This window comes from Mixophyes fleayi, chromosome 4, assembly GCF_038048845.1.
Source record: "Mixophyes fleayi isolate aMixFle1 chromosome 4, aMixFle1.hap1, whole genome shotgun sequence".
Classification (NCBI taxonomy): domain Eukaryota; kingdom Metazoa; phylum Chordata; class Amphibia; order Anura; family Limnodynastidae; genus Mixophyes; species Mixophyes fleayi.
The window spans coordinates 16,219,236-16,233,473 of record NC_134405.1 but is presented as its reverse complement, the minus strand read 5'-3'; the positions used below and the strand labels follow the sequence as shown (position 1 = coordinate 16,233,473).

Sequence of the window (14,238 nt, the reverse complement as noted above, 5' to 3'; positions counted from 1 at the left end):
GATTTAAGGGAGGTGTTAGAGGGGTGATGAGAATATGAAGAGCATAGTCACCTTTGTAACTACTCAGTTCACAACTTTTTTTACACTCAATATTTTTAAAACATTGTACTGTACTTTATATACTGTGGAGCATTCATAACTCTTGTAGTGCTGGATGAATTTTACATAGGAGATGTAGAAAAATTCCATAGTAACTTGAATTTCACATTATAAAATGTAATTTTGCTGAGGTGCAATGTTCTAGTGCTACAATCCTTGAGTTACACTTTTGTTTCTCCAAAATGTTTGGCAGTCTGCAGAGGATTCTGTAACTCTTTAGCTCTTACTCAGTTTATGTCTCTCTCCAGAGAAAGAAAATAATATATATGCTCTCTGTACAGCGCTGCGGAATCAGTGGCGCTATATAAATAAATGGTGATGATGATGATGATATATCTGCTCATCTCCTTAAATATATGAGAAAGTTGGGCCTCTTTTCTTTGCCGCCTTGGAAGTGAGTGTTTCATTCACAAAAAAAAACATAGAAAAAAAAATCATGGCTCTGAATAAAGGATATATATTATGATTATATTTTAATTATGTAAAATATTATTAAAATTTACAATGTGTACAGGGGCAAACGCAGGATTTCTAGAGGGTAGTTTCCACACCACGCCGCCAGTGGGCGTGACCAGCATGCATGGGGGCGTGGCTATAATATCAGACAGTGCTTTGCTGCTCTCCAACTCTACAACTCGTCCTATCCCCATAATATACAGGGGCACTATTATTAGGTGCACGCAGATCTCCCCTTTCAAGTAGAGCCATGTGAAGCAGGGGCAGGGTCCAACCACCCCAATTATACAGTGCCCCAGGCTTGGCGGGGGGTTTCCAGGCACTAGAAACCCCCCCCCCCTCGGTTTGCCTATGGTATAACCCGCGTACAATAAAATATAAAATGAGTAAGTAGTGGAGAAAAAAAATATTGAAGTTGATGCTTGATTACTGCTATACAGCATACATAATTTACACATAGTTAAAAACCATACCAAAAAAGTGAACTAAGCTGAGGCAATGGGATAAAACTCCCATACAGGAAATGAAACAAACATAAACTGATGGGAAGGGGATTCCCTTTAGAGAGACCAAAACAAACTTTCTAGAGAAAGAGAGAGGGAGACACAGAAAGAGTCAATCATGGCAGCTGCTCATTTGGTAGTCTTTTACATATGGACTGCCATATTACTATTTACTCAAAAACCATTGGATTACATAGCTGGGACCACTTTACATTTTACTTCAGGGATCCCATTTTTTAGGGGTGTTTAAAAAGGTATATATCACTACCACAAAAACAAATCAGCAGGGTCCTCTGTTTCATGGTGGAGAAAAAGAATAATGAAGTTGATGTTCGATTACTGTTGTACCACATACATAATTAACACAAGAAACCATTAAATTAAAACCCTTTAACATAACTGAAGTTGAGTCAATAATCTCATTATTTTTCCCTTGTTTGGAACTTGCTGTAACGGTCTGTAATTTTCCTTAAAGTGTCACCAGAAAGTATATTCTGCCTACCAGTACTTCCTCGGATAGTGGGCACTCCCGTTACACAGAGGACGTGAATAAAAGGATCAAAACACTTATCTCTTGAAGGTCAGGACAGCACATTTGTTGATTGGTTTTGTTTCATTAAGTGTATCAGTACATCTTGTTCCTCCTCATTACATTGAATGATATACCCAATGTACCAGATGTTAGCATACACTGCTGCTATGTATGTTCCAGGTTGCAGATCACTTTTGTCCACATTTTTTGTGACTGTGGCCATAGTAACACTAACTTTGGTTCCTCCTGTCTTTATGTCGTCTGATGGCAATCGATATATGTGTAGCTGTCATTACTAATAGGCTGTAATCTGCAATGAGAACGTGTTCCTGCCACAGTGTTTGCTGTTTCTAGACGGCTATGCAGCTTGGTTTTGCAGTCTTGTATTTAGTTTCGTGATACGTAAAAAAAACTTTATGCCACATGTACATTTTCATTTGCCCAGGTCCAAAGGTGTCAAGATGTGATGGGTTTCCACCAACTGCAGACTGGTGTGTGTGGCTAAACGTTTAACTGTCCCTCCAATGCCATCACATGGACTCTTACCATGAGATGTGGCAAAAAATTTAATTCTTCTTGAACGTTGACGTCATATTTATGGAAGCATAAATTAAAAAAGTTTTTACACTTCTTGTATTGTGCACTAGCACCATCACTAAAGTAGTAAACATACTCCAATTTTGACAATATTATCGCTAAATGTTTCATAACTACCGTAATGAAGGCATGCACAGTTATAGCTAAATGGTCACGGGTATCGCTAATAACGCATAGGCTCACACAGTTTGAAGTGTCACAATCATCTTGCCTAAAATATACAACAAGCTGACAGTCACCATGTTCTTTGGTCCAATTCAGTGACATAACTTTTAAGCTTTTTCTGGCTCCTTTTATGTGAGACAAGAAAGGATTACAGCATGTTTTCTGAAATTCTTCATATCTTAGCAGCAGAAGCTTTTCATGATGTTAGCAGACTGAGGTTTCAGGATCATTGGTTACTGCATTTAAAACTTTAGTTTTCAGAATCAAAAGTTCTTTTTCTTCATCTGTAGAGTGGTCCCAGCTATGTAATTCAATGGTTTTTGAGTAGATCGTAATATGGCAGTCTGTATTTAAAAGACTACCAAATGTACAGCTGTCATGATTGTCTCTTTCTGTGTCTCCCTCTCTTTCTCTGGAAAGTTTCAGTTTTGGTCTCTCTAAAGGGAATCCCCTCCCCATCAGTTTCTGTTTGTTCATTTCCTGTATGGGAGGTTTATCCCATTGCCTCAGTTTAGTTCACTTTTTTGGTATGGTTTTTAACAATGTGTAAATTATGTATGCTGTACAGCAGTAATCCAGCATCAACTTCATTATTTTTTTTCTCCACTATAAAACAGACTACCCGGCTGATTTTTTTTGAGGTAGTAATTTATACCTTTTTTAAACACCCCCCAGAAAATGGGATCCCTAATGTTAATTGAATCTAGTGTTTTAATTATATTCGAAAAACGTGCGTTTTTGCCATAACGCAAAACATGAGGCAGATACAGTAATTTGGTTTGGAGTTTTGGATTCGGGAGGAAGAGTTACCTTAGGGGTCCAAATTTTGTGTTGATTCCTTAATAAAAACCCGTAATACTTCAAATAAACTGGATAAAGAAGCCGCGATTAATAAATTATTTAATAAATTGAAAAATAAATATTTAATCAACTAATTGTCAGACAGTCGAGATATTTGGCAGAAATAGTTGTTTTGACATCCTCTCTTAACTAAAAAATGTTCTTAGAAATCTGAGATGGGTGGTGGACAACCCTGGTTGAACTGACATGGAATGACCCAGGGAGAACATATAAACTCCACCCAGATAAGGCTATGGTTGGGAATTGAACTCATGACCCCAGCGCTGTCAGGCAGAAGTGCTAACCACTTTGCCACCATGCTGCCCAATAATAAATATTAATAAATGGTGCTTATGGAGCTATCTCAGATCATAGTTCTGAGGACAACAATCAAAAATGTATTAAGAACATCTGTCTTTTACACATTCCAATGTATACTTTATTAAAGGTTAGACACATATTATAGGTCACCTCAATTTTGTGCCTTGTCTAAAATATTTTGTCACATTTATGGACTTCTACTATATTTGCACCAAATTGCCTGGTTTGATTTCATTGCAAATAGGCTTCTGCCTTTTAGAGTTTATTTATCTGTTACAATTAATAATTAACGGTACTATTTTGCTTGCTGTTATTAGTATGGAACTTGATGTTAATTGATTTGCAGTTAAATTTATTTGACTTTGACTCAGAACATAAAAATAATTTAACTATGATCACTGAATTCATCCACCCTGGATATCTGTATACACAAAATGTAAGAATTTGACTTTTTTCTCTGTTGTTTGTGTTTTGCATTGTGACCATATGTGGGAACAAGAACCTTTCCCGTGTACTTCATCCACACACAACAGTCTATGGGGTATATTTACTAAGCTGCGGGTTTGAAAAAGTGGAGATGTTGCCTATAGCAACCAATCAGATTCTAGCTGTCATTTTACAGAATGCACTAAATAAATGATAACTAGAATCTGATTGGTTGCTTTAGGCAACATCTCCACTTTTTCAAACCCGCAGCTTCGTTAACCATAGATTTTCCCCCAACATTATGTCCTTATTCAGTTCAATCTTTCAAAAACTGAGCTTATAATATTCCTGTCTGCCAACAGAAGCTATCTACCTGATATAAGTTTTTTTTATTGACAACATGACAATAAATCCTATACCTTAAATATACCAGCTTGATACCTTCTACCACCTAGCCTTCATTCAGGGTACTACCTCACTTCTTGGCCAATTTCTTTCAAGTGAGCAGCTAAGTTATTTATCACTTTCACTTTAGCGTCTAAAACAAGTCTATAGTCCTTGCTACCATTGTAGTTGTCTTCACTCTCTGACATCCAGCACCCTTCTGGCCTCCTCTCTGGCAATATCAAGCACCTCCTCCCTGAGCTTTCTCCTCCTCCTCCTCCTCCTTCTCCTGTACTGTTGTTGGGTGTTGTAACACACCTTTTCAATCCTTTTCGGGTAATTTAATATGGGTATTACAGTACTTGAGTGGTAGTTTCACAGGAGTTTCTTTAAATTGTGGAAAATCTTCTTTTCACAACCTGGGTGTTACGAGCCGTGGCAGTACTCACAGCCGCCGCGACTTGCTTCCAGTGCTCTCCAGCGTCCCGGCCATCACCTTGACGACCGTGATGTCACTTCCGGGCAGCATCCGACCGTTGCCTTGGCGCTAGTTATTCAGCGCCACATCCCAGCAATGTAGAAAGTGCGCGCAAACAGTCCCCCAGCCTGTGGGCTAAGTAAGTTAATTAATTAAATCATATGCTGGAGCTGTAGATACTTGCAGAGCTAGGCTCTGATTGGCTGTCAGTAATATTTAAGGGAGGGCTTAGCCTCCCTGCCGGTTATAGCATCCTATTTGTGTACTATTGCTGACCTGCTCTGGAGACTCTGATTGCTGGATACCCGTTGTGACCTTCTGCCTGTTTACTGGACCTTGCCTGATTGCCTGTGACCCTGACCTTTTGGCCTGTACTTTGAATTCTGCTGTTCTGCTCGTGACCCTGACCTTTGGCATGTTTTATGATTATTCTACCCTGCAAGTGACCCCTGACCTTTGCTTTCGTCTGACCATCCATCACCATCTCCGCTGTCTCCGGGCCTGCGCTGCGGTTTAGTATAATGAACCTACACTACACTGGAGTTAAGTACTGGGGGCATCCAAGTACCTGTGAGCGTGTCTAGCTCTACAAGAAAGGCGGCTGCTATAGGTGAAGACCTCCGCCTATCAGTTCTGCAGGTTCGTTATCTGACCAGACAGCCTAACACTGGGACAGGTCTTTTCATTCTCACATTAGTGGGTTATACTTCAAATACAATGCCATTCATGTGCAAGGCACTATTCCAAAGGGCTGGAGGAAAAAAATACAATGACATCTCTATGATGGTGGACAAGCAAAGCAAAACATAAGAAAATTGTCTACAGTGAACAATGTGGAAACATTCAGTGAGTTCATTATTTTATGATTATTGCCCATGTGTATCTTAATTGGGTTTAGTCCCAAGACTGCAGAAGTTATCCACAGCTAGAGGAAATGTTAATTAATGTAAATGAAATTCCACCGATTACAATATCTAAAAGTTCACATACCACTTCCAGAAAATACAGTAAATTTTATCTCATATGTTCAATAAATACTTAAAAAAATGAAATTACCATGCTACTATACATTAATATTAATTTGATTCTCAAACTGGTTCAACATCTCAGCTGCAAAGATCTGATTGGCACGCAGGCATGACCAAACCCTAATGGCTTTTAACCTCTAAACCTCTATGGCCAAAAAATAATATACTGAATTAAAACAAATGTTGCAAAATATCCAGTCTTCAACATACAGAGCTATCATATGTATAGGAGAAACAGAGAACAGGCAGTATTCCAGTATACTTCCTTCCTAAGAACTACTGTGACAACCATGACTATGCCTTGAGTACAGATGAGCCACAGTACTTTAGAATGATGATAACTAGGGGCCTGATTCATTAAGGATCTTAACTCGAGAAACTTCTTATTTCAGCCTCCTGGACAAAACCATGTTACAATGCAAGGGGTGCAAATTAGTTTTCTGTTTTGCACATAAGTTAAATACTGAGTTTTTTCATGTAGCACACAAATACTAGATAGCTTATTTGTACACTGAAATTTAAAGCTGATATTTGTGTGCTACATGAAAAAACAGTCAGCATTTAACTTATGTGCAAAACAGAATACTAATTTGCCCCCCTTGCATTGTAACATGGTTTTGTCCAGGAGACTAAAATAAGAAGTTTCTCAAGTTAAGATCCTTAATGAATCAGGCCCCAGATGGTTTCAAATGCAGCAATATAGACAGGCATAAATCATATATTTCAGAATAAAGAAAGGCTTATCCGGAGCACAGTAAAATTTATTGTTCTGCTTGTCAACAGCAAGTAGCAATGCAAAAAATGAGTTGTGGTTACTACGTAGAAAGTTCTTGCTCAATAATGAATCAGGAATGAATAGACTCGCAAAACTTGGAAATGTAATCACAAGTCCAGAAACAGAGGAACTGATGACAATCTGTAATAGAGTACAGTGCCACCAATGCAATGCTAGGAACAGCAAACAATCAGGTAGTAGAAGCAGGTCAGACAATCGCCCTTCATGGAAAATAGTTGGCAGCAAATTCTGTGAGTAGCAGTAAGTCTGCACATAGAGGAACAACGCCACAGTAATTAATGGGCGCAAGTTCAGTGACGTGCAGGGACAGAAGCTCAAATAATGAAAAGAGGTTTAGGTTCCACTTGCCTGAGATGTGAGCAGCAGCAAGTTCCTCCAGCAAATTATCCGGACATTAATAGACAAATTCAGAATTTGAAATGATAGAGACAATTTCAATGTTCGTTCTGTAGAAAGGAGGAGTGAGACTAAATGTCTCTTAATAGTAAACAAATCCAATAGCAAAAAAGAAAATGTCTGGTTAATACTAATCACAGGCTCAGAATGGCAGGCAGCGAGCAGCAGTGATATATTGAAGATGTATGTGCTGATATGCAAAGTATAACTGAAATAACTCTTTCAATGTAGTATCTTGACACAATGATTGGAGCTAAGCATGTATGATATTAGTTCATCAATAAACGTCTGGGGCCTGATTTATTAAGGATCTTAAATGAAGAGGATCCTTATTGCAGTCTCCTGGACAAAACCATGTTACAATGCAAGGGGTGCAAATTAGTATTCTGTTTTGCACATAAGTTAAATACTGACTGTTTTTTATGTAGCACACAAATACTTGATAGCTTAATTGTACACTGAAATTTAAAGTTGATATGTGTGTATTACATGAAAAAACAGTCAGTATTTAACTTATGTGCAAAACAGAACACTCGTTTGCACCCCTTCATTGTAACATGGGGCCTGATTCATTAAGGATCTTAACTTGAGAAACTTCTTATTTCAGTCTCCTAGACAAAACCATGTTACAATGCAAGGGGTGCAAATTAGCATTCTGTTTTGCACATAAGTTAAATACTGACTGTTTTTTCATGTAGCACACAAATATCAACTTTAAATTTCAGTGTACAAATAAGCTATCAAGTATGTGTGCTACATGAAAAAACAGTCAGTATTTAACTTATGTGCAAAACAGAATGCTTATTTGCACCCCTTGCATTGTAACATGGTTTTGTCCAGGAGACTGAAATAAGAAGTTTCTCAAGTTAAAATCCTTAATAAATCAGGCCCATGGTTTTGTCCTGGAGACTGAAATAAGGATCCTCTTCATTTAAGATCCTTAATGAATTAGGCCCCTGGTGTATCAGCAAATCAGTTATAGCATATATATGTTAAGATTCATTGGTTCTCATCTGAGTGTGTTAGGGTAACAATAATCAAGTTTATCATGATTAGTGATCATTTTGGTCCATTACATATAGTGATCAAACAAACTGATGATATTTGCCATGTGAATCAGATCTTCATTATTCAGATGCTCCAAATTGACCATAACACCTGTTGCAAAATCAACTAATTTATTAGAAGGATGTTATCTATTAATGCATTACAATGTAATAGACCATTTTGCACTGGATATTGTTGGAGGGTGTATTTTGGATGAAGATCAGGTCACATTTTATTCCTCAATGCAGATTGTATTAGGTTATTCTATAGTCCACAAACATCCTATCACAATGGATTTTTCCTAAAAGGTTCAGTTTTTACAGAGTATTTTTTATGACTGTTCAACATGAATGAACAGTGGTCAGATGTACTTATAGGAACAAATGTATATAATTTCATACATTCTTATTTCTCAGTGTTATAGAGGATGCAAGGCAAATCATTCCTTACAGTTTTTCCTTTTAATGAAGTAACTTATTCTCGTCCTATTGGGGACTAATTACCAGCAATCTTCTAATACTCCCTGTGGTCTGATTCTTATCACACACAGGAACAAATCAAAGAACTCTCCAAAGATCAATTTGTTTTGCATAGTTGTTTTATTAATTTATGTATTGTGTTATATATAAGGGTAGACATTCCAGTGTTCCATGATATTTTGGAAAATAGGTGCATAAAAATAATGGTCAAATTACGTTTTGTCTTTGAACCCAGTTATCCATGTACTTCTAATTCACCTGACAACAAAAAAGAGTGCAATACCAAAGTTCCAAGAGAGTAGAAATGAGTGACCATCTTCATCAGCAGGAAGTTACTGATGTAAGTACTATCTAACTAATCTCCAATCTATAAAATAAAATACAAATCTGTGACATACACCTCTTGGTATTACAGAATATCCAGAGTAGCCTTTTGAGGCAACAAATAAATGATGTTATGCTCATTTTATTTCATTTGTACCTTATTTTTTGTCAATCAATGACATAACAGTGATTAAGAAGCTAGGTAATAGAGGGGAAATGATAATTTGGGGCCTGATTCATTAAGGATCTTAACTTGAGAAACTTCTTATTTCAGTCTCCTGTACAAAACCATGTTACAATGCAAGTGGTGCAAATTAGTATTCTGTTTTGCGCATAAGTTAATTACTGCCTGTTTTTTCAGCCAATGTGATAAAAATTAACCATGAAGTGATAAATAGAAAGGACCTGATTCGTTAAGGAGCGTAACTGGTGATTGTTTGTATACAATGCTCATAATTGAACCATATGCCGCAGAACGCAGCAGCTTCCATATCACCTTCAAGCTCAAAGGACACTTACGACAGCTAATGATTTCAGAGAGAGGAACAGAATGGGGAAGGGGCATTTGACCGTTGTCAAAGTACAGTAAGAGTGTGCCAAGCTCGAGCACACGTGGCAGTATCCAATTCACCCTCTGGACATCTCTAAAGTACTTGTTTTTCAGCCGTATATCTTGCTCCAGCTACAAGTCTAGTCTAAGTGCCAATTATTGGTGATGACAGCTGAGTTTGTATGCTAGAACATGTGTTTGCAATCAGGAACAATTGTAAAAAAGTACTTTGTGTACATGAGACATTAGTTGCATTTGCATACTTGCATTTTCAGGGGGGGACTTTTATTTTTTAATTTTTGTCAACAAACCTTTTGCTATTAACAAGGGACATTAATTGGATAGGTTTTTTTTCTGTGCATTCTTTTATGAGTTTAATACGCACATATTTAACACAAGACATTTCAAAAACTTTAACTCATGCACTCATTATCTCCCATAATTACTTTTGCAATTCCCTCCTTACTGGTCTTTCCTGAAACAGAATTTCACCTGTACAATCTATTTTAAATGCAGCGGCTATTTTAAATTTCATTGTAAAAGGTTCTTTTACTGTTGCTCTTCTCTGTCAGTCACTACATTGGTTGCTTGTATTTTACCGAATCCAATATAAAATACTTCTGCTAACATTTTAGGTCATAAACAAAACAGTACCAACATGGAACACTTCAGAGTTTCAAAATCTCTTCCAACTTGACTTCTCCGCTCTGCACAAGATCAGCATCTCTCACCCACACATTATCTGCTCCCATTCCCAGTTACAGGCTGCACCCAGTTTGTGGAAACTGGGTGCAGCCTGTAACTCACACAAGACATTTCTCTAGCCTCCAAATCTTCACTCTTTCACCTGAAAACCTATCTCTTCAAGTAAGCTTATCATTCTCTTTTTTTACTGAAACAACCCTCTGACCACGAAACAGGATCACATAGCCCCATAAAGCACTTTTTTCCTACTGCAATCTGGCTGAACTAAAATGAAATAAGTGACACTTAACTTCATGCAACAAACTCCTATTGTACTATAGATTGTAAGCATGCGAGCTGAACCCTCTTGCCTCTTGTCTGTCTGTTCAAACCCAGTATTGTTTTATTACTGTCCAGCACAGTGGCTTAGTGATTAGCACTTCTGCTTTACAGCACTGGGGTCATGGGTTTAATTCCCGACCATGGCCATATCTGTGTTGAGTTTGTATGTTCTCCCCGTGTTTGCGTGGGTTTCCTCCGGGTGCTCCGGTTTCCTTCCACACTCCAAAAACATACTGGTAGGTTAATTGGCTGCTATCAAAATTGACCCTAGTATCTCTGTCTGTGTGTGTGTGTGTGTGTGTGTGTGTATGTGTATGTTAGGGAACTAGACTGTAAGCCCCAATGGGGCAGGGACTGATGTGAGTAAGTTCTCTGTACAGCGCTGCAGAATTAGTGGCACTATATAAATAGCTGATGGAGAATATTGTGTTTGTTGCTAATTGTAAAGCGCTCTGGAATATGCTGGCGCTATATAAATAAATGTTAGCGAAAAAAAAAGAATAAATAATTATGAGCAATACATTTTTGATTTCTAGTCAAATCAATATACTGTAAATTCTGAAAGAAATTGTTTATCATCATCATTGTTTATTTATCAGGTGCCTCAAAACTCAGAAGCGCCAGACAGTCGGTATAACAAATCATACATAGATGCAGAACAAGGACATATAAGGTTAATGGAGACGGTGCCGGGTAGAGAGGGTCCAGCTCATGACAACTTATAATATACAATATAATTTAATAATAACCTTTTCATGTCAATTATATCTTTGATATTCCATTAACACCTGGGGGTAAATGAATCAAGCTGAGAGTTTTCCGGCGGGTTTGAAAAACCAATCAGATTCTAGCTATCATTTATTTAGTACATTCTACAAAATGACAGCTAAAATCTGATTGGTTGCTATAGGCAACATCTCCACTTTTCAAACCCGTCGGAAAACTGTCAGCTTGATACATTTACCCCCTGGTGTAAATCAGAAAGCACTCCCTACTGCTTTAATCCATTAATGACTGCCAAATGTAGAGTTATGTTCTATTGTGCTAGGCTTTAATGCAACACTAAGTAGATCTACATCCTGGATGCCCAGTAGTACTGCTCTCCTCCTAAGCTAAAACCCAACTGTCCCTGACAGCCTCTGCGTTAAGAAACATGCCCGTGTGCCAGTCATGTAACTGTTAAAACATAGCACTCAGCTAACTGAACACAATGCTCAATATGGCAGAAGAAGAACGTCCGCACTAGGTTGCAAGAGAAATTGTGCAGCATCATCATCATCATGGCGTGCCAGCTAGACATTCTGAGGTGCATGGGAGACTAACTTCTACACCCCAGTTAAAACACAATGAATCTAAAAGTTAGTTAAATAATCAATTTAGTAGATAATAAAAAACTAAGCAAAAACAAAAATATAGTTAAAATTGCTTCCAACTCACAGCCAAACACACAATAATATGTTAATCAATAAATGACACATTCCTATCACAAATTTTGTCTTCCTTCTCTTCTAGGACTTGTGTTTTGTAATGTTGAAGTAGAATTAATTACTTACATTTAGCTTATTGCTATTATTGTTAATCTACATTAAAAATGTATATTTATTAAGCTTTCTTCTACTTTCCTCGATCAACACAGAGGAACAACCAGACTTCGGTCACTGTATTTGTCCTCTTGGGATTTCAGGGAACCCAAAATATAAGGATTTTACTCTTTATTCTGTTCCTTGTGATCTACTGTGTGACCATATGTGGGAACCTCCTGATCATCACACTGGTGTCCTACAACAAGAACCTCCATTCTCCTATGTACTTCTTCCTCACACAGCTCTCTATGAATGATATCTTACTAACCACAGATGTTGTCCCCAATATGTTTTTTATATTACTGAATGATAAGGGATACATTAGTTTTATTGGCTGCATTGTTCAATTTTATTTTTTCAGTGCCTCAGAGACATCTGAGTGTCTACTTCTCACAGTGATGTCTTATGACAGATATTTGGCCATCTGTCACCCCTTGCGTTATGCCTCTATAATGAACAGTGCGTATTGTATGAAATTGGCGATCATTTCTTGGATGTTGAGTTTTTCCATTATATTGATTGACACTATAACAACATCAATGCTACAGTTTTGTGGACCAAACATCATTGACCATTTCTTCTGTGATCTTGTTCCCCTACTGGAAATTTCTTGCTCAGATCCAACAATTGTAAAATTAGAAGTTGCTGTACTAAGTGCTCCTGTGGTTATCATTCCTTGTACAATAATCATAGTATCTTATGTTCATATTCTTCTTACAATCCTAAGGACGCCATCTAATACTGTCAGACAGAAAGCCTTCTCCACCTGTAGCTCCCACCTGACCGTGGTGTCCATATTTTTGGGGACTCTGTTTGGTGTTTATGTTCTACCAACAAAAGGGCAATCATTGAACATAAGTAAAATCTTATCACTCATATACACAGTGGTGACTCCTTTGATTAATCCCATTATATACAGCCTCAGGAATAAGGACATCAAGAAAGCCTTACACAAAACAATACATAAAAATATATTTTGTACCAATCTTGTTCAATAGAACACATGTTCTTTTGTTGAATCTACACATTATTATGCATAACTGTTGTCATGAGTATGACCTAATCCGGATAATTATGGATCTATATAATATTGTCATAATGATCTATCCTAAAAGCTGAAGTTATTTTAATCAAAGTGGTTTCCAGCAAATCACTGAGTATAAGCAAGCAAAGGGTTAATATATGTTGTTGAAGGAAACAAGGATTCAGAGGCCCAATTTCTGCCACTTTACCTTGATTATGTACTCAGAGATGTCATTATTCCAGAAAGTCAATCACCCTGTTTTGTTACCCACATAAGAGATCAGAGAACCTTAAAAAGTTTGGCTAAACTCCTAAGACCAGGAAGAATGGATGGATGGAATCCAAGTTCATACAATCCTTTATAGGAAACAGGCAGATACCATGTGTCAATTATATAGAAGTCTCATAAGGAACCTTTAAGTGTGAGGTATCTTTCCTAGAAGCCTAATAGTATTTTTTTCTATGTGTATGTGCAGACAATCATATCACATTTAGTAGCATTAAGGTAATATACTTGCTATGTTCCAGTAGAGAGTTATGATATAGTTTTGGACACAGTAATAAAACTGTTTTCAAGAGGGAAATAAGATGACTGTAAAACTTTTCCCCGCACCAACACAGCTCTTTCAGTGATGTCACAAAGGAGATGGGTGTGTGGTCAATAAAGAAAAAAGGTTCAATAACTCTGTACATTAGGTGGAAAATTTTAGCTTTCAGGGATCATTCTGCTACTGAGAAAATTGTCTAAATCTTCTAATCTTCTAACACTTGTCAGATTATGAGAAAGAGCACATGAGTGTTTGTTTCTGTGCATTCCTTCTGTTTTAATTTAAGTCACTGTTTTGCATTTATATGTCTGTATGTCAATTTGTATTCAACAAGGTTTGTGACTTTTTTTTGCCATATTACACCCTTGAGGTGGCTGAAATGGCAATATGTAGAAGATTCAATAATATTGAAACTGTATAAATATAGATGCAATTGGTACTTTCGGACAAGAGAGATAAGGGAAGAAAGAAATAACGTACCAGCTTTAAAATTCACGCTAAGCTTGTATTCTACTCTTTATGACTTGCTATCATGTACCTTGGAAGAAATAAAGTCTGCAAAAAAGAGATACATTTGTGTTGACCGGTCACTACATTAGAGATGATAAGCCCAGGGTTCCAACGCAGGTAGGTCTTG

The 14,238-nt window shown here is 37.3% G+C and overlaps 1 protein-coding gene across 1 annotated transcript; it reads left to right on the top strand.

The window, feature by feature from the left end:
• Positions 1–8,851: 8,851 nt before the first annotated feature.
• LOC142150462 (olfactory receptor 5G9-like) lies at positions 8,852–13,028 on the top strand. Its single transcript, XM_075205655.1, has 2 exons — positions 8,852–8,887; positions 12,084–13,028. The coding sequence occupies exons 1-2, from the start codon at positions 8,852–8,854 to the stop codon at positions 13,026–13,028; spliced, it is 981 nt and encodes a 326-aa protein (XP_075061756.1).
• The last annotated feature ends 1,210 nt before the right edge of the window (positions 13,029–14,238 follow it).

Bases quoted from the DNA above. Each gene is read 5' to 3' on its own strand.
- LOC142150462 (XM_075205655.1), top strand. From the start codon at position 8,852: ATGAGTGACCATCTTCATCAGCAGGAAGTTACTGAT. The intron at 8,888-12,083 runs GTAAGTACTATC...CGATCAACACAG, and splicing joins ATCAGCAGGAAGTTACTGAT to AGGAACAACCAGACTTCGGT.